This window comes from Cupressus sempervirens, chromosome 10, assembly GCF_028749045.1.
Source record: "Cupressus sempervirens isolate cs-2001-9-10 chromosome 10, ASM2874904v1, whole genome shotgun sequence".
Lineage (NCBI taxonomy): Eukaryota > Viridiplantae > Streptophyta > Pinopsida > Cupressales > Cupressaceae > Cupressus > Cupressus sempervirens.
This window is the reverse complement of record NC_143127.1, coordinates 642,643,713-642,668,592: the sequence shown is the minus strand read 5'-3', so window position 1 is coordinate 642,668,592 and position 24,880 is coordinate 642,643,713. Positions and strand designations below refer to the sequence as shown.

The following is a 24,880-nucleotide window of genomic DNA, read 5'->3' as shown; positions in this document are numbered from 1 at the left end:
TTGCATCATCACACAAGGGGTGATCCAAAATCCAAGCATCTTCCCAAAAAAGAACTCTCCTACCATTACCAACCTTCCATTTTATCCCTTTTCTAATAATATTTTTAAGCTTCTGAGAATTTCTCCTTAATCATAGAACCTCCTTGCTCCACATTACTATTTAGTAGATGGTAGAAGTCAAAGTTATCCAAGTTGTATTTATCATTCCATATATTCTTCCATTCCCCATCCTCTTTGTGCCACCTCCATAACAGCTTTGCCATTAAGTAATCATTCATAGAGGTAACCCTCCGTAATCCAAGACCACCCTTGTTATAAGGCATGCAAACGTTTTCCCAAGCAATGAGAAGGAGTCTTTTTTTATTCTCCATGCCCGTCCATAAAAAAAATTTCTGGATCTTTTCAATAGCAAGAGCATATTTTCTAAGAATTTTAAAAAGGCTCATTGCATAAAGCGAGACACTCTGCAAAATAGATTTTAGAACTACAACCTTACCTGCTTGGCTGAGCAAGGAACCTTTCCAACCCGCCAGTTTTGAATGAATGTTGTCAATCAAGGAGTCCCAGAAGCTATTAGGAGGAGATAAACCCATAGGAAGACCCAGCTAAGAACCTGGCAAGACACCTATCTCACAGCCAATGATCTTTTTAATCTTCAATTGCCTGTCCATACTAACATTCATAAAGAAAATCTAACTTTTATTCCAATTGATAATTTGACCAGTAGCAACACCATAATCCACCAAAGCCTTCTTTAAACTCCTAGCATTCTTCACCGACACTTCACCCATAACAATCGAATCATCAACGAATTGTTGGTGGGAACACACTAGAGCCGAGGAGGAAGGGTTAAGACCCACAAAGTCCCCTTTAAGAACCAACCTGTCAAAAAAATTTCCCAAACATTCAGCAAGAATAATAAAGAGAATAGGGGAAATAGGGTCACCATGTCTAAGGCCCCTAGAAGCCTTGAAGAAAGAGAAGGGGTAACCATTCACGAGCACCGAGAAAGAAGCCGAAGAAACCAGCATAAAAATGAGATCCTGAAATCTCTTATTGAAACCAAAAGCTTCCAAAACACGGAGAAGAAAGTGCCAATCAACTCTGTCATAAGTTTTAGAAAGATCAAGCTTAAGAAAGAAACCTTCCTTCTTAGAAACCAAAAGAGAATGAATATTTTCGTGCACAGTAATAATAGAATCAACAATCTGTCTGCCAGGAACAAACCCATTTTGCTGTCTAGAAATAATATTGGGTAAGAGAGTCATAATCCTCAGAGTAAGAACCTTGGAAATGATCTTATAGAAAGAGTTACAAAAACTAATGGGCCTGCACAGGTCCATACTATCAGCCCCCGACTTTTTAGGAATAAGTGCAAGGAAAGCTCCATTTAGTTCTTTAAGGATATTCCTAGACCCAAAAAATTCCTTAACCCCATTGCAAACATCCATACCGACAATATTCCAGTACTTTTGAAAGAACAGTAGTGGGAATCCATCAGGGCCAGGGGCTTTATCTCCTTCAAAGGAAAAAACTGCCTGAAGAATCTCATCGTTGGAAGGAATAGATGTGAGAAACAAGTTTTGATTCTCAGAAACACAGGAAGGGATGCACTCAAGAAACAAATCCTGTTTCCCCAGATCCAAATTAAATTCTTGTAACAAAGATTTAAAAAAATCCACCGCCTCCTTTTTAATGATCTCTTCATTCTCCGTAGGTCCCTTATCCATGTTAAGTCTGCAAATTCTGTTGGCCATCCTGTGCTTGAGAGCAGTAACATGGAAGAACTTAGTATTACGATCACCTTCTTTTAAGAAAACCTTTCTTGAGCGCTGCCTCCAAAACGTTTCCTCTTTAGCAATGATATCATGCAATTCAACCAATTTACCACATTCCTCTTCCATAGAAAAGGTCTCATAACCCTCCACTTGTATCCTATCTTGAATATCCTTAAGTTCCTCCAAGATCTTATTTTTGTTCTCAAAGATATTGCCAAAAGTATTATTATTCCAAATTTTGATATTTTTCTTAACATTCTTCAATTTAGCTGCCACTTTAAACATTGTTGTACCTTCAACTTGAATATCCCACCACTCCTTAATAAGGGTCTCCAAACCCGGATGATGAGTCCACATTTTTTCAAACCTAAAAGGGAAGTTCTTATAGCAATTAATCTTATCAACAGTCAGATGAATAGGGTAATGATCAAAACCCACCCTCACATGAGCACTAAGATTACATTTACATAGAAGGAGCCATTCATTACTAATGAGGGCACGGTTCAACCTGACCTGAATAAGATCCTTACCAGCCCTTAGATTAGTCCAAGTATACTCGATACCATGTAAGTCAATATCATGAAGAATGTGGTGGTCAATGAACTCCATTAAATCCATTCTATTATCCAGCTAAGTCTGGCTCCCCCCCCCCCCCCCACTTTTCATTATCTTTGAGCGGAGTATTGAAATCCCCAATAACAATCCAATTCTCATCCTCAAAAAATTCCTCTGATTAGAGATTTCAGTCTAAAGAGCCTTCCTTCCCCATAAGGATCCAACTAAAATTATCTCTAGAATTACTGAATCTAATATTCATAAAATTAGAGTTTTGAGACACAATCTCCCCTTGAATCCATCTACTAGACCAAAACACAGCCAACCCACCTGAAGCTCCCGTCGAATCATTGCCAATGATCTTACCATTCTTAAACAATCGGAGGTTTTCCACCTTATCTTTCAGCATCTTTGTTTCTTGAATAACCAAAATATCCGGCCTATTGTCTCTGGTCATATTCTTCAAAATGTCCTGTTTGTGAGGGTTATTTAGCCCTCTCACCGTGTGGTGTTGTTCCTTCACTATATAACAAATTTCTTGGGATGTTCAAATCTGTTTTATGGGAAACTTCTTATTACAAGATAGGGTTGTTGTTGCACCAAAAGCTCAACCTTTCAATGCTCAATACAACTGCTAGACTTATAGAATCCACAGCAGGCGATTAGTCCCTTGTTTTGAGTCTTGAGGGGAGTACATACCATTTTGCCAACAATCTCCCCCTCAGTGTTACCTATAACCAAGTGTTACCCGAGTGTCATCATTCTCTGCTTCCAGATGTAGTTCTTTCCATTGAATCATTGTCGACCTTCCAGCATAAGACTAGTGAGGAATGTCACTGCATGTTTTTCAATGAAAGAGCATGAAAAAATTGAGATGGTGCAAACTTTTAGGCAAATTGACGGAAGACCTAGAAAATTTGAAAAGACCCCCGAATAAGAGCTCAAGAAACCCAAATAGAATCTGCTATTAGATTTTGATTCTGTTGACTCGAAAATTGAGGCATGGAAAATGATGCACCCAAAAAAAAATGTGACTAACCTAGTTGAAATTTGCAAAACCCACCAAGAATATGCAAAAAAAAATGTTAATCCAACACAAGAATCGAAGGGTTTTCAAAAAAACCTTAATCGGATTTAAAAACATGATAAAAATTGCTAAGTTCTTGAAGAGAGGGCAGATTTGGATAAAAAGGCAGTTTTGCACAAATAAAATTGGACACCGAAACCCTAGTCAAGTTTCAAGAGAAAAAACGGTGCAAATTTTAAACACTTGGGCAAATATTTTGAAAATTTTGCACAAATAATTTCAAATTAAAATTTTTGAAGTGGCCAGGATTTTGCTCTGATACCATATTATGGTAAAATTATGAATGTCTTATTAAACAAAGATCATGAATGGTCTATATATACAAGATACAAGAGAATGTTTCTATAACACATTCATTATTTTACCATAATAAAACTTAGGATTAGAAATTATGACAGTGTTACACGGGGACTCGCAACCCCCTCCCAAACCTCGGAGTACACTTCCCCGAGACATCTCTGCCCCATCCTCCCCTTGCCACCATCCCCTGGCCGTCCCCCCGCCGTCCTAAAAATGAGGCCCATTTTCCCCCCGTCCCGGAAACTCATTCTAACGTCTCGCCGTCCTGACGTACTAAAATTGAATTATGATTGGCTGATCAATTCAGCTAAAACATCACCCCAATCTCGACAATTTTCATAAGCCTATACCGGATAGTGAACTGTTTTAACAGGGTTTACATCAATTTTGTATTTTTCTGTTTATTGCTGCCTTTTTCAATTTTTTAGCCTTGGCAGACTTGGCTAGCCTCGGTTAGTATTCAACAAGTTTAATAGCCATGGTTTCAACTTTAGCCATGTCACCTTTGTTGCTGCCCATCCAACAAGTTGGGGGGAATTTGAAGTTAACGTTTGCAGAGAAGCATTAAAATTCACAGAGTAGCAATTATTAACTTGTACAAAGAGTTACTTCATTCCTGACAAGATAAAATTGTATTGATGCAGCTTGCTTGCAATTGATGCTCATCCTTCAGACCACTTTGTAGTTGTCAAATAGCGTCATACTTCAGATATTGAAACAACTATAGATGCAAGACTAACCAAATACTAGGCAAATTTTTCAGAAACTCTCAAATGTTTCAGGCAAAAATATATGAATTCTAGTCGCACAGTCTTGCCTTTAAAAGGACAAGCTATTTTGCGAGTTTTTGTGAACAACTCAGCAAATCTATGGCCAAAACTAAGCTGCATCAATAAAGAAGACCCAGATGCAACTAAAAAGATGTCTAAAAAAATTTTGCACCCACTCCATCATAAGGTTTTTCAGATTTCTCATGTGTAACACCTTGTGCAGCTTTCAATCACTACCCCTCAAACCCATTTGAGTCTCCACTCCCAAACCCCTGCTAGTTATTGGGATATCTTGTCATGTAAAAAATTTGATTACAATTAGGGAATCTAGAACGGAAGCCAGAAGCGAAAACTTAAACAACTAATTTTATCACCTATCATAGTATCATTAATAAATGACAAACTGTTGTTATCAATGTCAAAGATTCAAATGAATTATGTGATTATTAGAAATTGAGAATCTTACTCAAAGTTTTCACTAGACCAAAAGGAAGATGTCAAATGATGTAATATGCAGTTCATGAATTCTAATGAACAATGATGGTGTTCCAAGAAAATATCATAAATTCATAATAGCTGTCAGCTAGCTATTATCAGGATTCTGCATGAGGATGTGATTATGTACTCAAGTTGCATTCAAATCAGTGAAATTTAATAGAAAACAAATTTGTACTCATTTATGGTCTCGTTGAATAGATCTTGTAATTGAATTTTGCAAAAAAATTGTTCTAATAAAATTTAAGCAAGTTTTTAAGATGCTGAGTTTTAGTGGAGTTCTACCAAATTTTTGCCAGTTTTGCCAAGTTGTGTTTTTTGGGCTTGGACAGTTTTTGCAAAGTCCAAGATTTTAAAACAATGAATCAACAACATTAACTGCGGGCTCTATAGTTTGGATGAACAGGACTACTTAAGTGCATTTTGCTTCTTAGACATATTCATGTCCTTGCTATCTTAATTAGACACCTATATAAGTGCTACTTATTTCTTACTGATAGCTGCAACATACTTAATCAGTCAATACAATAAAACATGCCCCTGGGGTTTATATAATCTTGGATACAGCGCTATGTTTGTAAGCCCAGTCATCCCTGAAAACTACTTTTAAAAAAACAGCATATAATAGACCACTGTGGCCAAGAACAGAGAGCTTAAGCAGGTTTCACCCTCTTGCAGAAAGCAGAAAGCAGTCTATCTTTATTAGGTCTATCTTTTTGTACACTGAAAGCACTCTGCACTTCTTGTCAATGTAGGTCTATCTTTTTGTACGCTGAAACCAGTCTGCACTTCTTGTAAGGTCGCAGACAACTGAGTTGTAGGTAAAACATGATGAAGCATAATGATACCTTTGTCATTGATGTCCTTGCTATCTTAATTAGACAACTATATAAGTGCTACTTATATCTTACTGATAGTTGCAACATACTTAATCAATCAATACAATAAAACATGCCCCTGGAGTTTAAATAATCTTTGGATACAGCACTATGTTTGTAAGCCCAGTCATCCCTGAAAACTAGTACTTTAAAAAAAACAGCATATAATAGACCACTATGGCCAAGAACAGAGAGCTTAATGAGGTTTCACCCTCTTGCAGAAAGCAGACTGCTTTTAGCGTACAAAAAGATAGACCTACATTGACAAGAAGTGTGAGTACAATTGGAGATCTTATGCTAATGGACGAGCAACAAAGCAAGAGGAAGACAAGAAGATTGAAGGACTTGCCCTACTTGTGAAGAGAGAACCTAAAGGTAACAAAGTTGTTGTTTGTTGGACACGTAAAGAACTTGGTCATTATTCTTCTAAATGTCCTAAGAGAAAAGAAGTTTAAGCCTAGAAAAACTTACAAGTCAAGAATACCTAAAGATTACTTCTTTGTTATTGAGGATGATGAACTTGATTTTAAGATGGTGAATTTCCTAGATGACAGTGATGATGAAGATGATGACATGGGATTTGTTGAAATTAAAGAAGAAAGCCATGAAAAAGAAATAAAAGAAGAAAAGAAAAAGTCTTACTATCACAAATTGAGAAGAAGAAGTCTGATTGGATTATTGATAGTGGTTGTTCCCATCATATGACTGGCGATATGAACAAATTTGTTGAGTTCAATAGTTATGATGATGGAATACTTAAGAGTTGGAAATAATGCAGCATGTCAAATAAAAGGAAAAGGATCTATTACTCTTGATAGAAAGGCTAACACTAAGGATGTTTACTTTGTGGATAGACAGCATAATCTTTTGAGTGTTGGACAGCTTGTTGACAAGGGATATCAGTTGCAATTTACAAAGAAGACTTGAATTATCATGGATAAGAATGGCACTTTGATTGGTACTGGTACAAGAACAAGAGGTAATTTATTTCAGTGAAACACTACTGAAATGACATGTTTGGTAGATAAAGTGAATGACAATTGGTTATGGCATAAGAGATTTTGTCATGTCAGCTTTGATAACATTGTGAAGGTCAGTACAGCTTTGATAACATTGTGAAGGTCAGTACAACATTTGCTGTTAGAGATTTGCCTAAGGCTATAAAACCTTCTAATATGATTTGCAAAGAATGTGTGTTAGCAAAGCAAAAGAAAAGTCCATTTCCAAGCAAAGATGTTTACCACTTCAGTGCTGTTGGAGATTGTACATACAGATCTGAGTGGTCCAACAAACACTACAGCATTTCATGGAGAAAGGTATTTTATGCTTCTTATTGATGATTTTACTATTATGGTGTGGGTTGCATTTCTTAGAGAGAAATTTGAAGCTTTTGAGAACTTCAAGATATTTAAGAATAGAGTTGACAATGAATCCGGTTTGAAGATTAAATGCTTGAGATCAAATAGAGGAGAATTTATTTCAAATGAATTTAACAACTTTTGTAGGGATAATGGCATAACGAGACAACTTTCAGCCCCTAGGGCTCCACAGCAAAATGAGATAGCAGAAAGGAGGAACAGAACAGTGACAGAAGCAGCTAGAGCAATGATGTTTCAAGACAATGTATCACACATCTTTGAAGAGAAGCAATGATGTTTCAGGACAATGTATCGCACATCTTTGAAGAGAAGCAATGTACACTGCAGTATACACAATGAACAGAGTGCAGATTATACAAGGAACTGATAAGACACCTTATGAACTTTAGTTTGGACATACACCTACTGTGAAATACTTTAGAATCTTTGGAAGTAAATGCTATATTAAGCAAGATGATGATATTGGAAAGTTTGATTCTAGAACTGATGAAGGAATGTTTCTTGGGTATTCATTAAAGATTAAAGCATAGATTTATTTTAATCAGAGGTTGAAGACTATTGTTGAAAGTGCTAATGTGGGAGTTGATGAAGAGTTTAGAATTCAACAGAGGATACTTGATTATGATTCTGATGGAGAGACTAATCAAAGTGCACCAAAAGATCGACCTATCAATGCCCAATACAAACAATAGTCTTACTAACAATCAGAATGTTGAGCAAGAATTATTTTACGAAACTGACACTGATTTGCAAATTGAATTGCAAAGAGAAGAGCAGAGAGAACCTAGAGCATAAATCAGAATTGAGCGACCCCTAACAGAAATGTGGAAAAGAATCACCCTATGGAACAAATCATTGGAAGTGTGAAAAAAGGAGTTATGACAAGGAACGAGGTTAGTGAAGAATTGTGTTTAATATCTCAAGTTGAACCTAAGAATGTTGATGAAGCTTGTAAAGATGACTATTGGATAAAAGCTATGACAGAGGAACTAGAGCAAATTGAAAAGAATGAGACTTGGGATTTAGTTTATTGACCTAAAGATAAGAATGTTATTGGAACTAAGTGGGTATTTATAAACAAGATAAATAAACAAGGTGAAGTTGTAAGAAACAAAGCAAGACTAGTTTGTAAGGGATATTCACAGCAAGAAATAATTGATTTTGAAGGAACTTTGCAACTGTTGCTAGACTAGAGGCAGTCAGAATGTTTTTGGCATATGCAGCTAATAAGAACTTCAAAGTTTATCAAATGGATGTTAAGTCAGCTTTTCTGAATGAAGGACTTCAAGAGGAAGTATATATAAAACAACATGATGGTTTTACTTTGACAAAGGAAAATGATATGGCTTGCATATTTAAGAAGGCATTGTACGCACTGAAACATGCACCTAGAGCCCAGTATGGAAGATTGGATAAGCATTTGACAAGTTTGGGAACTGTGAAAGGTAATGCTGATAGTAATTTGTACTTGAGAAAGAATGTAAATGGATCGTTGATTGTTATAGTATTTGTGGATGACATTATTTTTGGAGGTAATGATGAAGCTAGCAAGACATTTTCAGAAGAAATGAAGAAAGAATTTGGGATGAGTATGATTAGAGAGAAAATATTTCTTGGGATTGCAGATTGTGCAAAACAAACAAGGTATGTTCATATCACAAGTTAAGTATCTTACAAATTTGTTGAAAAGATTTAAGTTGGAAAATTGTAAACTTGTAGGAAAACCTATGGTAACTGGATGTAAGTTATCTATCAAAAAGATGAATCCCTTAGTACAGAACAAACGAAGTACAAAGCTGTGATTGGTGAATTGCAGTATTTGACACATACTAGACTTGATATAGCTAATGCAGTTGGAATTGTGACGAGATTTCAAGCGGATCCTAAAGAGACACACCTTGCACCAACAAAAATATTTTTTATTAACTTGAACAGAACTCCTGATTATGGTTTATGATATGAGAGATCACATGATTTCACATTGTATACATCCACTGATGTTGACTAGCAGGAAGTGTAGATGATAGAAAGAGCATAAGTGGTGGAGCATTCTTCTTTGGAGGAAGATTAGTTTCTTGGCTGAGCAAGAAACAGGATTGCATTTCACAGAGTGCAGCAAAAGCAGAATATGTAGCAGCAGCAAATAATTGTGATCAAATAATTTGGATGAAGTAGATGCTGAAGGATATTGGAATTGAGTTTACTGAGCCTGTTATCATACATTGTGATAACACAAGTACAGTGAGTATGTTAAAGAAACCAATTTTACATTCAAAAACAAAGCACATTTCAATTAAGTATCATTTTTTGAGAGAAAAGGTAGCAAAGAAAGAGATCAAATTGAAGTATGTTAGCACAAAGGAGCAAATAGCAGACATATTTACAAAACCTTTAGCTAAGAATGCATTTGAGTATTTGAGAGGTATGCTTGGGGTCATGCCCCAACCTACTTCAGAGTAGTTGATGCAGAGAGTGCATCAATCCAATATGCAACAAAGCACTATTTTTTTGTCTGAACTAGATGCTTGATAACTCCTCCTATGGCGAAGTATCAGTGTTTGAGTTGATTCACTGATGACTCTTGGTATTGATATTTAACAGTGTTTTTGGACACTTTGTTGAGAGCACTTACAGATTGTTTTGGAAATGATTGAATTGACATAATGATACCTTTGTCACTGATGTCGATGGAGGTGATGTAATAGAGCATGAAATACATTGATTGATGTCAATTGAAGAGAGAGTATTGATGTTTATGTATGGGGGAGATTAACACTTTCTTTGTGCATATTGATTATTCGATTTATTGTATGGTTGTGATTTGAACATTAAAAACTCCTTACAGCCTGACTTAGATTGAGATATATGTTTACATTCATGGTTAGCATGAATGGGGGAGTAAGGTAGAAGAGCAAGAAATGTATCTTTGGTATTCATGGTACTTAGATGTTTTTCATCTTATGTTGCCATCAATGCCAAAGGGGGAGATTGTTAGCATTGTTGGAGAGACGTTTATGCGCTTGTGTTGCATTCATGACTGTGTTTGTCATTGATGTCAACACATACATTGTTTTGTGAAGATTACCAGAGTTGCATATGAAGAAACGCTCGGCGCAGTCAACGGTCAACGAGTTGGGTTTTGTGCACTTGGGAGGATATTTAGTGATGTGTATAGTTCCTGCAATTATGTGCACAGAAAGAGATATGAAGATATGTCAAAGTTATGCAATGTTTTTTGGAGGTAGCTTTCAAGAAAGTTTTTGGAAAGAAGGTACTAGTAAATTGGTTATATCTTCTAGCAAAGTTGGAATTCAACGGTCAATGAGTTGGAATTTGCGCGCTTGGGAGTATATTCAATGATGTGTATAGTTGCTACAATTATGTGGGTAGAAAGAGATGTAAAGATATGTCAGAGTTATGCGATGTTTTTTGGAGGTAGCTTTCCGAGAGAGTTTCTGGAAAGCAAGTACTGGTAAATTGGTTATATCTTTTAGTAGAGATGGAATTTTGTTCAACGTGATAGAAAAAAGGTCAAGGACAATGTCAAGATGCTATGTTCAAGATGGTGAAATCAAATATTCAGTTTGAGCCAACTTATGAAGTTTGTTCAATGTCCTTGTCTCTATGAGCTAACTATTGTTAAATATCTTTAAGGAAAGAGTTTAATTGTAATGTAACGTGTATTGTAATATCATAATGATGTCCTATATTATTCATTGTAAATTGAGAAAGCCTCATGGCCGACTCAATACTTGTTTTAGGACTTGGCATAAAGGAAATGTCATTTCCTTGGTTGTAAGTGTAACATTGGATCGCTGAGATCATTTCGTTGTATGCTGGCTTAAATGTGAATTTGGCTAAAATTGTAGCAAAGATTGATGTTGAAGATGTACTATGAGCTTCAAAGGAACTGTATTGGCAAATAAGTTGTTTAGTTAGTTCAGAATTTGATATGATTACCCTGAAAAGTTGTTTGGTGAAGACAGTCTGAAACTATTTGAACAATGGGTTCAGTTGTCCCTTTTTCAACTCCTAACAAGGTAGCATAGCTCCTATCAGGGTTGGAATCTCCTTACAGGGATTCAAAGTCTTCTAATAGGGACTCATATGTACTGATTGTATTTCATTGGCTCCTAAAGAGTCTATCCTTTCACAAGGAACTTTTATATTGGTACATCATCCTGTGGGCATCATTCTCACCGGGGTTTTCCCTTTGATCAAAGTTTTTTCAAGTTAACATATCCGGTGTTATTGTGTATGATTATCTTTCTATGGTTGTTGCATCTATCGTTTACATGTTTCAGAAGTAATAAAGATAGTGAGAATTGTTTTAAATGCATAACTGATTTGCAGCCCCCCCCCCCAAATTATCTTGGTGGACTTTATTTTCTAGCAGTATGTAAATTGTAAATCCAAAAATTCTGAGATGATCCACTTCTAGTTTAATATATGTTAAATGCTTCTTAAGGAGTTATTCTCTAGAATTTGATGAGGACTATGATTCTGAACATAAACGCTTGTCTTGCAAGCTTCTGCCCAAAGAAAAGTTTAAATACTTTGATCATGGATCATGACTTTCTACGCCTCAGCAACAGACTTATTCTTTCTTTCTACTACTCCATTATGTTGTAGATTATAAGGGACACAAACCTCCCCTTAATCCCAACTTCAACACACATTTTGAAATACAGCAAAGTATATTCGGCCACAATGTCAGACAAAAAAATTATCCTCTTATCGAACAAATTCTCTACAAGAGCTTTGAACTCTTTAAATCTAGACAGCACTTCATCGGACTCTTTAATTTTCAGAAAATAAATCCATGACTTACGAGAGAAATCATCAATAAAATTAACATACTACCAAACGCCACTTAATGAAGCAACAGACATAGTAACATACAAGTCAGAATCAATCAGCTCTAATATATCTTTTGCTCTACTTTTGCTATTATGAAAAGGACTTTTAAAGTTCTTACCTAGAGCACAACCTTTGCAGACACCCTCGTGTTCTTGATTTAGCTTTGTGAGACCAGTGACCATCTTCTCCACGGAGGAAAGAGTTCTGAATTTAAATAAGAGAATCCTTTATGCCACAGCTCATTAGAACTCGTGGAATCATGTGCTAAGGCTTAAATAGGATGAGTTGAAAGTCTACATGGACTCTCATGATGAACACCAATTTCACAAGTTTCTTCCATGCAAAAACTTCACCTTCAGCAAATGCCACTTGGTATTCTTTATCTTCTAACACTGAAATAAAAATCAGATTTTCTCTTGATTCCAGGAACAAACAGCACGTCACTCAGATGAAGAAGAACTCTAGATTCTAAACCAAAAGATGTAGTTCAAGCACCTTTCACAAAATAGCAAACCTCATCACCCATAATAAATTGTAAATGAGTACTCTTTTCTATCAGATCAGAGAAATGCACACAGTATCTTGTAATATGGTGAGATGCTCCACTGTCAATTAGCCAGGAATCACTATCAGTAGCAACATTACTTGAAAGAGAAGAAATTAAAAAGATACCTTTTGAATTTTCACTTATCTTTCTATAAGGAGAATCATTTTCAACGTTTGAAGCAGCAACTTGTTGCTTGGCTCTTGATGAACAATCTCTAGGAAAAGTGACCAAACTTGTCACATCTAAAACATTGAATCCTTGAGAAATCTTTCTTCTTCTTAGGTGCAAGGGTAGATTCATAATTCCTATCTCTAAACCTCTTGAAATTTCCCTTCCTTCCTTTCCTTTTAGAGTATGGGCAGCAAGGACATGATCTTCTTTATGTGAGATTTAAGCCCATTTCCTCTAGACTCTGATCTGCATTACTCTTGAATGCAATCAGCTCTCAACTTATCAAACTTGGGTAGTCCATCTCTTCCGCTAATCCCTTGAATGTAAGACTCCCAAGAGTGAGAAAGCTATTCATGGCCGACATAACTAGGTCTTTGTCCTCAACTGAATCTCCAATAGCATTAAGTTGATCCTTCAACTTTGTAATCTTCATGAAGAAAGATACAACAGATTCTTCTCTAGCCATCTTAATGTAAAGGAGTTGGCATCTCAAAGCTAGAGCTCTACTAGTGTTGCTGAATTCAACTTGGATATAACAGGTACCAATTGATCCTTGAAAAAATCAAAAGTATCTTTCTTGCCATCGTATTGTTCTTCCTCCATTGAGCTTGCTCGGTATCATCTATTGGCTCAACAACATCACCAGTCACATGGCTCAGGAAGACCATTTTCTTCAAGAGCAATAAGGACTTCGAATTTCCATGAAGTAATCTTGGATGCATCCAGCACGTCTTCAACTTTGAGTTCATTCACCATTGTTGGAAGTTGAAACATGCAAGCAGAAAGTACAGCAAAGAATAATTTGAAGTTTAAAAAATTCTGGTTTTGTATCATTCACTTAGACCTGCTCTGATACCATGTTAAATTTTAAACCAGAAAACAAAGATCAAATAATTAGAAACTCCCTACACTTAAGAACAGGAAAGCACAATAGTTTGTCCTAGGAAATCCCTCCAAACTGAGGAAAAACCAAGCCACAACTGAAAAATATATCCTTTATTGAATGCCTAAAACTGAATATGGTACTCTCAAGCCTAATCAAAAGATAGAAGTAGACATGGATTGTTAACTCTTAACAATCTTATAGCAGGATGCCTTTTACAATATCAACAACGACTAACACACTACATGATCTTGCAGATCATATACAAATAAAGTCTGCAGAAGATACAATAATCAATCCACTTTCAATCCTGTAATAATCTCTCACTAGATAGACTTCACAGAAACTGTCCATACCGAAGAATGCATGGGCAAGGAGAAAAAGTGATGGCAATTACATTAGAATGGTCAGGATTGCCATTGCACCAAGATTGGCATGTCACTGCCTGATACAACCAATAGTCTTATAGAACCACAACAGGCGGTTAAGACATGTCAGGAACCCCGTGAGGGACATTGACCCATTGCCAACAATCCATCTCCTAGCGTCACTTGTTGTGGCCTGTGTGGATTTGAACTTGCAACCAAGCTTTGATACCACTTGTTAGAATGGTCAGGATTGTTGTTGCACCAAAGACCAACCTATCAATGCCCAATACAACCCACAGTCTTATAGAACCACAGGAGGCAATTAAGCCATGGCGATCTCTAATTTCATTTTGGCAAATAGTAAGAATAATTGACGAGCACCAACGAGATACTAAAATGAACATAACTTGATTGTTCAAGGCAGGTACACAAGAAGGTTAACAATAACTAATGACGACACTTGAATTTCAACCTTCATTGCATGAACAGTGACGGTTATGAAGAATAGCTGATTCACCTTCAAAACATACAACATATTAAATATAATGACCACAAGACGAACACAAAGGCATCTGAGCTGGCAGCGATGAGACAGCTAGAGAACAAAGGGAACAAACTTAAAACAGCAGCACAAATGGAGGAACCAAATAATTTAATAAAGACAACTCTGATCAGCAGAACTGAACAAGCTTGAGAACAGTAGAGCATCAACAACAAAGACAACAGGCCCTGATGTCTCGTGCTGCTACAAAACATTAACACCTCTTAATTTTTTGAATAACTCCCAATCTGTCTTCTGCAAACCTTAGTTTCGCAAGAGCACGTGGTTATGGGGTAGAATCGTAGGAGTATGAATCCATGGACAACAATGTGCACAAGACAAGGCAGGATTAGAGCCCCTATTATTTAGAAATCAAGCATCTCTCCCACGTTGTTACACCTCGAAAACAAGGCCTTGTCAGTAATATCTAAAAGATATCTGACAATGGTGTATCAAATGGGACAGGAAACTCAAATGTTGAACAGCTGCTGGAGGTTTTGGAGTTTCCTATTGATGCAAGCAAGCAGAATGTTGTGGTTTCAGCTCCCCAGATGTGTCACCTTAACATCAATATGTATAGTATGTGCAGGTGAGCTCTGGTCCTAATGCTGGGAAAGGAAGTGCTTTGTGAGTCTTTCCTAGTAAAGAATTACACTATAAATGCAATAGCTTATGGCTTGATCTATTCATGGTTTTCTATATGCTGGTTAGAGAATATTAAAGGAAGGCTAGAGATATCCTTGCGCTCGTGGTTTTCAAGCCTGTGTCAAACTATAGACAATATATCTTTTAGTTTGGAGAATGGACCATTGTTTTTGGATTAAAATGTTCCAGTGATCTAGCATGATTCCCTAGCATTAGTCCAATGTCTGAAAACTTTATATTTAAACAGATATGGGTTTAGATCCCATGTCTCACCCTATAGCTCTAGATGGATGCATGCTTCCACGTTATAAGGAGTATGTTAAGTAAATTGTCAGCAATTGACCCTAAAACAGTTGGATTAACTCATGCAACTTCATCAAGAATACATGTGTAAATGAATATTTCAAAATGCTTGCCTGAGAAATATGGCTCAGTGTTGAAGACAAATGAATATATAATGGAGGAACCCAAAACCATGCGAAATAGCAGCAAGGTGTTAAATGTTCACACAAATTGGACACTCTGCTTCAGATGCCCCAGTTAGTTTACAGGACTCGGATGGCTCGCAATGTAGTCAGATGGTTGATGGATTTAAAATGATCACTTGCCTTCAATATTTTCCGACATTATCAAATCTTCTCTTGTACTAGATATGCAAGAGACGAAGCCTTGTCAAAAGGAAAAATATATGTCTGGGCAGCAAGAAAATGTAAGGTTCTGAGGTTATTAAGAATGTTATAGAAACAAAAAATGTATCACTAATATTTGTGAGAATATCACTAATATTTGTGAGATCACAGCTGCTTCCGAAGCCTTGTCAAAAGGAAAAATATATGTCTGGACAGCAAGAAAATGTAAGGCTCTGAGGTTTTTAAGAATGTTATAGAAACAAAAAATGTATCATTAATATTTGTGAGAATATCACTAATATTTGTGAGATCACAGCTGCCCACCCTCCCCGCTTCAGATACCAGAATGAAGCCTGGAATGAAAAATAATCGCAGGCAGAGGGAAGTGGTATCAGTGCATACCTTCCAGAATCTTTAAATTAAATTTTATAGACGCATGAATTCAACCTCATTCAGCTTCAACTGATCATTCAGAATTTAAAGAGGAAAAGGACAATAGTTTGGACAAAAGTTAATAAAAAAAACTACTGCTAGAAGACAGAAGTAAGGGAAGGTAGTTCTCCAGTCACAGATGAAAAATGTAAACACATTGGACTTATCATGCACAAAAGACATAGTAAGTATGGAATTGGCTTAGAATAGAAGGGAGCATAGGTTAGACCTTTCATCAACAGTGAACACAAGCAGAAATACAAAAATGTTTCTTCCCTCCTGATGATCCTAAAGGAAGACGCAAAATGTCACTGATATAAAGATATACAAGTCTTGGTCCAGAGAACTACCATGCAACTCTTCAAATACAACTTAATAATGCATAACATCAAATACAGCTTCAAAACACATAACATAAGAAATGATTGCTCAGTTTTAACATTGCAGGAGCACACTCTCTCACATTTGTCTAATATGAAAGCCAAAAAAGTACAATGGGTTTATCAAAAATATTATGAAATTACTTTGTAGACATCATCGCATATGTGGTAAAATAAATTGCCCTTCCAATATGATGAGAGATCGTGTAGTTTTAGTATATTCTTATATATGAATAAAGTCATTTCGACTTTTGCATATTCATAATCTGGGAACAAATCTCTTCTGATACTCAAGTAAATATGTTATCCATAGGTTACAAAAGATATATATATTTGTCATTATTTCTCAATGGAATGTCCATCACTTGGTTACCTAGACCAATCATTCATGGAGACATCTGACAAATTTGAAAATCAGAGGAGAAGCTTAAATTTGTCAAGGGAACAGCCATCAAACCCCTGAAAACCCTCAGGGCTAGTAACATATTGAATCAATTCAAAATTATTTCAATTTTGAATATCCATAGTGAATTTCAAAGCATTCTCAAATCAAAAGTAATCTGCTAATAGACATAGAAAGGTGACTAACTGTAAGGTAACAAAAAAAAAACTTCAAATACCAATCCAATTTAAATCATGTACAAGTTACAACAATTTTGCTTCCAAGCTTAATTCTACTGAATATATAAAAGCAAGACAGCAAACCAATAAAACAAGACAGTTGTATACTTTCATCCTCCCTGGCATATTTAATGCATCCAACCATGAGAATAACTAGTCCACGTCTGAAAAATAAAGATTCCAAATACTGCACGAATGCAACTCTTTCCAAATCAATTACCAACTCCAAGCCAACAACAAGAAAAAATTATATATTGCAAAATACCCTCCGGTAATTGAATAATAGAGGTCAAGACAAAACAACGCTAAGAAATACTTTAGTACCTTGGATTTGTCGAAGTTGTGTCTCGATTGCTTCTTAATGACTGAGATCTGCCATGGACCTCTTCCTCCCCTGAAGCTTGAGGCATTGATATTGTTGTATAAGAGACATTTTGTGAAAGAGGGGGGCTAGAACGGGAAGCAATGGATGAGGGTGAAGGATCTTGATCTGGCATGCGTATATACCGATGCCTATAGCGCCAATATAGAAGAGGAAGTGTCGCAAGACATCCTGAAGCATAACCTACAACCCAAACAGATAATGGGGCTTGGGGTTTTTCATTCCTTGACAGCGCCAAAACGATAATAGACGCTATTATCTGACTAACTGTTATGGTAAGTTCAAAGGATATCCATAGACCTGAATTCAATGGGCTTGCTCTTTGTCGACGACCATAATTTCTCAAATCACCAGCTCTAGGAAAGGAGGTATTCCTCAGTGATGAAGATGGAGGAACAGGCCAAGATGGGGCCTGTGTGCTTGTGGACGGAGTTTCCTGCTCTGATATAGTTGCAACATCCCCTTGACGAGACACTGAAACTGTAGTATTACCAGTGCTAACATTCAAAACAATGTGCTCTTGATCTGATCGCTCCGATGTGTGCTCCATGAGCAAAGGACACCTGTCACTATGACTGTCAGAACCCAAAACTGTGGAGCCAGCAGCCATGGAAATTGTCCACTGCGTTTAAAAACACACAGAAGCCAGGAAAAGTGGAAGTAATTCCACTTCTCAAAGCTTCTATGTTTGTAAGATTACTTGAATTTCTATTTATGTTTCGTTTCTGAGTACCTGTGATTTTTACTTCTGCAAAAGCCCAAGTCTGGATATAGAGGATAAACTGTACAGGTTGACGTCAACTTTCAGAAATAGTGTATGACCTTCACCACTCAACATACTCCCAGAAACATAAATTTACCATTTTCTACATATAGCTCACACACCGACCTGGAATTTGAATAGTACTTTTTATGCATTCACACGCTTGTTTTTCCCAGAAACGGAGAACCACCAAGCATTGTAAACAATGTCAAATAACAGGTACAGCTCTGACTGAATCAAATATCCCATTGACTGCGTGCCCTAATCTGTGTGAAAATCCAATAAGAAATTAATTAATATATCCTTTTAAATTTAGTCATTTTCCTCAAAAATGCCCCTAAATTGCCAGAAACCAAAACCTATCCACCACTTTCATGAGTTTATTTACAAATAATCAAGGAGCCAAAAAACATCAAAATTCTCATATGTCGCTGCAAGCAATAAGGACAGGTAAAGAACTTAAAACAGGACCCTGGTTTGAAAATTGGACTTCTTGAACAACAGCAATACAAATGCAAAAACAGAGACTGCCTGTTTATAGAAAGAAATTAACCTCAAAAATAAAATTGCAAGCCTTCAAACCACGCATACAAAATACTATAAACATCCCTGCTACTAAAACCCTTGATTTTGTCCTCTCGACTGTACATTTTCCGTCTTATCAATCGCCTCTTTTAGCCCCAGGTAATTCAGAAATATGAACGGTCATTTAAATATTTACAAGTCTCTGACCTGTGAGATTAAAAAGCGCTCATATTACAACAAACTAACTGTGCACTGCAAAATACTAGGTTGACTTTGCTTAAAAGTGAATTAAAAAAACACATCCGATGATTTTCAACGTGCAGAGTACTACACTTGCTTAATTTGCCAAAAATCAGACCACATATTACCAATGAACAAGAGGAAAAGTGAAAGACGCCCTATCAAACTTCTACAAATTCAAACCTATTCGAGAACAGCTCAAAATAATAATAAAAGCTAACACTTTCCCGTGGAATAACGCATAAAGGGCTCAAACATCCACAGTTCATCGCCATATAGAAACCGCACAAAACCGACTGAAACAGCAGGCCGACGTATCTGCTTCTCTTCAACCCAAACAGCCATCAATTTTCCCCGCAGAAAACGCCAAATGCCGGACAAATTCACGAAACAGCTCAGAAGCGACAATTCAATCCTTAAATATACCATAGCCTCACATTCTCGAAGAACATCAAGATAGTTTAAAGTTCTTTTTTCCTAAAAGTCTTACCATTTTCTGCAGGCAAAATATGAGAATTTTTTGTGGCATTTTTCAGCGTACCTGAAAATTATTACAATTGGCTGCAGATTCGCCTATTTTCTCAAGTGATGAGCGGATTTAAGAGGGTTTGGGAGGCTTCCACGACCGCCATTATTTTTGTCCTTTGCATTTTATCCATGGAGTGTCGATGCTCTTGGTCGCCGAAAGAGGCAAAAAGCCGGAAGAAGAAAACGATAAAAAGAAATTTGGCTTAAGGGGCAGATTATTTTATGGCCGTACAGCTGTCAGTCGTCAATATATTTGAACGGACTACATATTCATTTTATTTTTCTCTCTGTGTGACACGAATTTATAATCCCAACTTTTTTGAGCTTAAAAAATTTAGCCGAGGTAAGACCCGGTAATATTTATTATTATTATTAGTTAAATGAAGATTTTGGTGAATAGAACTGGTAGGTTCCCGGTCATTTCGTATTGGAAAAAGATTTTTAGCCTTTTTGATGGTCTAAGAAATGTATTAATGCTTTTATTTTTATTATTATTATTATTATATATTAGCATATTCATTTTTTAAGAAACTTTGTAAATTTGATTCAAATTAATATTTTGGTTGAGTATATTTTAAAAATATATGGCTAATAAAAACATTAGATATAAATACAATCAATTCCAAAATGTCTTGTTCTACTCTTTTATATACCTATTTTGAATTTCTTGCGACTAATGGCAACCATGTTATTATAGGTCTTTGAATGAAGGATGGAACTATCCCTTCATTTGCTTCTTTTGAGGGCTTGGCATTTGGTAGCAGTGATAAATGTGCAACTAGTTTGGAACAAATGGCATGTAGGGTTTGTCCACCCTACACCATGCAAAAATTTCTACTGAGTCATTGTTCATGGCACTTGAGGTCTCGATTTGGATCTGAAGGTCTCTTTGCCTCCCTCCTTGCAGGTTTCTCCATAGGTTGATATGCATATCAATTCTTGTAGTGATGTTACGACAATTATGGCACCTTTTTCTTTAACGTTGATTAGGTAGGAGCCCTATGCCCTGTAGCAAGGAAATGTTTGGAAAGCTACTCAAATGTCATCTCTTAGTTCAATTCCTCACTAATGAGATAGAAGCACTAACACAAAAGCTAACTAAAGTGTATTCTTACCCTTCATTAAAAGAAATTAATAGCAAGCCCATTAGATTTTTGGATGGCTTTGTAACAAGGTGTTTATATAGGCGAGTATGTCAACCTTCCCAACTCACCTCATAGTTTTTCACTAGCTTGGCATTCATCCTAATGTACATGTGGAAATCTAAACCCCTATTTTTTAGTTTTGTTTTCACATTTGGTGCCCCTATTAAGTGTTGACATTTTTTACAATTGATAGAGAGGAATCTTTACTGAATAATGCCCTAATATATTGATTGATGTGAACCTAGCCAAGTTTGTTTGTTCTTCATAATTGGACTAGTGATAAGTGGAATAATGTATGATGGATGAAATTAGCATCTACCCCTGTGTCAGGAGGTTTTTCATCTTCGAATTTAAGTCAAAGAAGACAAGAATCTAGTCATTAAGGCGGGACCTTTTTTTCCACAAACACTTTTATGCATGAAGTTGTGGTTCCCATTCTTCGACCTTCAAACTAAGACATTTTCCTCTACATTTCTATGGGTATGTCCTCCTTATCTCCCCTTACAATTTTGGGAAATTGAATATCTAATATCCATTCACAATAATTTGGCATATTGCTAAAGCATATTAGAAGAAACTATCAATTTGAATTATCTTTGTGTGCATGTCTTTGCATTGAAATAGAATTATCAAAAGGTCTTCCTATATTGATTTCATTAAAGAGTGGTAATAGGCAATAGAGGGAGTTGTAGTGCCTCTCCCATTTGACTTTTGTAAGTCATCCCGATGGATGCAACATTGTTGATCTCTCCTTGAGAAGGGATCGTGACTAGGACCATGAGTGGTCTACACCATTGAAGTGATTAGATTTATGTTACTATATTAGTTGCTTTGTTTATGCTTATGGTTGAATTTTGAGATTATGATGTGATTTGTGGTATCATGAGGTTGTTTCATGATTACCCTAAGATATGTGCAAAGATTGCACTGTGTACTATTACCGTGCTATACTGGACTAGGTTCCTGTAGCAATGGTTAGTCATGTTTATGACTATGTTTGCTTATGTGTTTTAAGTGTCTTTTCATGTTGTTTAATCAACCATTATTAAATGCTTAAATAATTAGAAATGAATTGTCCATGTTGGATTCATTAGTTATTTACTGTGGATATTTACCTTGTTATATTTTGATCTGATAGATATTTTGTTACTCATGTTATGTTTTACATTTGAGATGACCTGAGGGTCAGGCAGTTGATCATATTGCACGATGACGCCATTTTGAGATGACAGTGTGCTCTATGATGATATTTGATTATCCAGCATTTGGACATATCTCTACTTATGTTATGTGATGGATTTAATGCTATGGTTATTTACTTTGTTCCTACGTTATTATGCTTTATGCGAATGTGAGTGATGTAAATGGATTATTTGAGTACAATTAAATAAATGGTTAAATTAGATGATTTAATGCATTTATTGCTTTGGCTATGTTATTATATGCAATTGCACTTGATCGTGTTGTTTAGATGCAAGATTTATATCCTTGGCAGTGGCACACGGAGTTAGTGATTCAGCCATTCATATTTCACCAATGTTGTCCTTGTATGGTCGACGTATCCTTATTTTATTTGATAAATTAATCCTTGCGATGATTATTAAATCTGAACTCATTTGCATTATGTGGTTAGACTAGTGAGTGTGTCTGTGCATATAGAGGTTTGCATTGTCGCAAAAGTTGTTAAGGAAATTTATGTGTTTTTGGGTTTTAGGGCTTTTCAAATTAATTTAATTTAATTTATGGCAACTTTGCCATAATGAATTCCTATTTCTAGGAATGGCCTTTTTTCGTTTGGGTTGATTCGGGGTTTAACTAGGTTGGTTGGTTAATTGCCTTAATCAATTATTCACTCGAAAAGTGAATAAGTATCCAAAAAGGAATTTAATTCCTCATTTCTCACTTTTGAATTAGAAAGTTGGAGAGTAAAATCCAAAAATCCTCTTCATGAGGATTGGCTCTCTTTTTTTTGTGGGAGCTGCGGGCATGGGATTGTCACAAGATCAGACTCATTGGTTCCAGCTCGAAGAGACCTTGGATTGCCGCGATTTTCAGCTACTTCTACGAGATTTTTATTTTATGGTTTAGATTCTCATTTTGCCCTTTTGGCTGTGAAGTATGGCTCTCCCGTTTTATTGTTTCTACTCTGTTTCAGCTTCTGTTTTTGGTAGCCATTTGTTAGGAGGTTGAGAACTAGTGTTCTCCTTCGTTTTTGTTTGCTGGTTCTACCCGGTTCGTCGGGTATGAGCATTTCCTTATTTTTTTAGATGAGGGTTTGAGGTTCGTGTTGTTATGCTGGCCATTTTCGCATACGGTGCCTGAACTCGATTATTTTTTAATTTTTGAGGTTTTTGTGCCCAAAGACCAAATGGGTTTTAATTTTGAAGTTTTTCCAATTTTGGGGGTTTTTACCTCGATTTGTGTGTTGCCCAGTTTTCTCAGGTTTTCTTGGCATGATGTTGGTCGTGGACTTGGATCATCCATAGGATTTTAGTCAAACTATTATTTTGCTTTTATGTTTGCATTGGGATGTGTGTCACATCTGTACTCCTAATGTCATGTTCGATTAAGTGATTTTATACTTGTTGTTATGGTTTCTTTTGGACCTTTGTTCTTGTTTCGTAAACACTAGGATTCGCGTAGAATCCATGCCCCTAGATTGAGGTCGTTGAGCGATTTCATGATGTGTGGTCTTGTTGCATCATTGGTATTCGTGTAGAATCCATATTCTCGGATTGAGGTTGGTTGAGTGATTTTATGATGTATGGTTTTATTGTTCTTGAGATTCGTGTAAAATCTATCCTCCTAAGTTATTTTCGGTTGAGTGATATTTTGCTTGTGTTCTCATCTAGTCCTTGTGTTATGATCTTCATGATGGTGGTGCGTTACACACGAGTACGTGCACATACATTTGTTGGGTGACTTGCGAAGCCCGATCTTCTGTGGTACTTCTGGAAGTTATGATCACTGGGGTTGGGTTGGGAATTTGCATGCCTATGGGCACTCATCATTGGATGAGCATGGGTAGGGTAGGGTAGCATATGGAGGGGGCTTCTATCTTGCAGCTCGGTGATCATGGTACCATGGGTTGGCAAAGGGAGCTTTAATTAAGTGATAACTAAATAAAATGTGTGAGTGGTAATCAAACTTAAGATAATAAAATGGTTCAAGATGTGCTCCTTCTACTGGGAAGTCTGAGCGGCCAATATTAGCTTGGGCTTGTCGATGCCAAGTGACTCTCCATGATGTCAGCCCTACTTAATAGCCATTGAGTATCTGATCAGGACTTGTAGTTTATGCATTGTCTATGTTCTTGGTTTCAGTCATCATATTGTCTGGCGTGAGTGTTAGCCATGGATGTTGTGCTTTATGTGTGTTTATGGTTGAATCATTATCTCCATTAGCATGGCAAATGTGGACCTATGGTTTCCACATGGTTGGGAGGCGTAGCTACCTTCACCACTATTGGGGACTAGTGTACAGAGACGATCTTTTGTCCTAGTGCGACTATTGCTGGATGTTTTCACTTGATACTTTGGGTTCTGGAGTATGCTTTCTTGTGATTTATGCTTTCATTGGAATGCTTGGATATCATGTTTAGATGATGTTAGTTTATTTGACGCATTTTGATATTATGATGTTTAGCATATGATTAGATGATGTGAATTACTTTATTAGCATATCTATTGCTTATTAGTTTAGCATGTTAGATTTCCTATTCGTATGATGTTAGCATATGATAGATGATGTGGTTGATTTATTGGATTATCTAATGCTTTACTTTTAGCATGTTAGATTTCCTTAATCTTATGTTGTAGCACATTTTAGTAGTGACGTCCTCATATGATAACACCAACGATCTAGTCGATATTTTGGGATGTTATGCGCGGGGGATGGCTAGGATCCATGATGGTCTTATGATGTTATTTATGGTTGGGAGGAATCGTGTACTTAGTTTGGTTGTTCAGTTATTGTGAT

At 36.4% G+C, this 24,880-nt stretch overlaps 1 protein-coding gene across 6 annotated transcripts in view; it reads right to left on the bottom strand.

Moving 5' to 3' along the window:
• The window catches only part of LOC149535472 (E3 ubiquitin-protein ligase At1g63170-like), a 71,351-nt gene extending 51,398 nt beyond the window's left edge, over positions 1–19,953 (bottom strand). The window contains exons 1-4 of one of the 6 annotated variants that reach the window (XM_089805477.1): positions 19,771–19,953; positions 18,591–18,730; positions 18,435–18,483; positions 17,644–18,264 (exon numbers count right to left, since the gene is read on the bottom strand). In XM_089805477.1, the coding sequence (XP_089661603.1) occupies positions 17,644–18,251 (608 nt within the window). In that variant the 5' untranslated portion in view covers positions 18,252–18,264; positions 18,435–18,483; positions 18,591–18,730; positions 19,771–19,953. Of the gene's footprint in view, positions 1–17,643; positions 18,731–19,017; positions 19,687–19,770 lie in introns of those variants that run through there. The other 5 variants (XM_089805478.1, XM_089805476.1, XM_089805475.1 and 2 more) reach the window with 5 other exon arrangements.
• Positions 19,954–24,880: the final 4,927 nt, after the last annotated feature.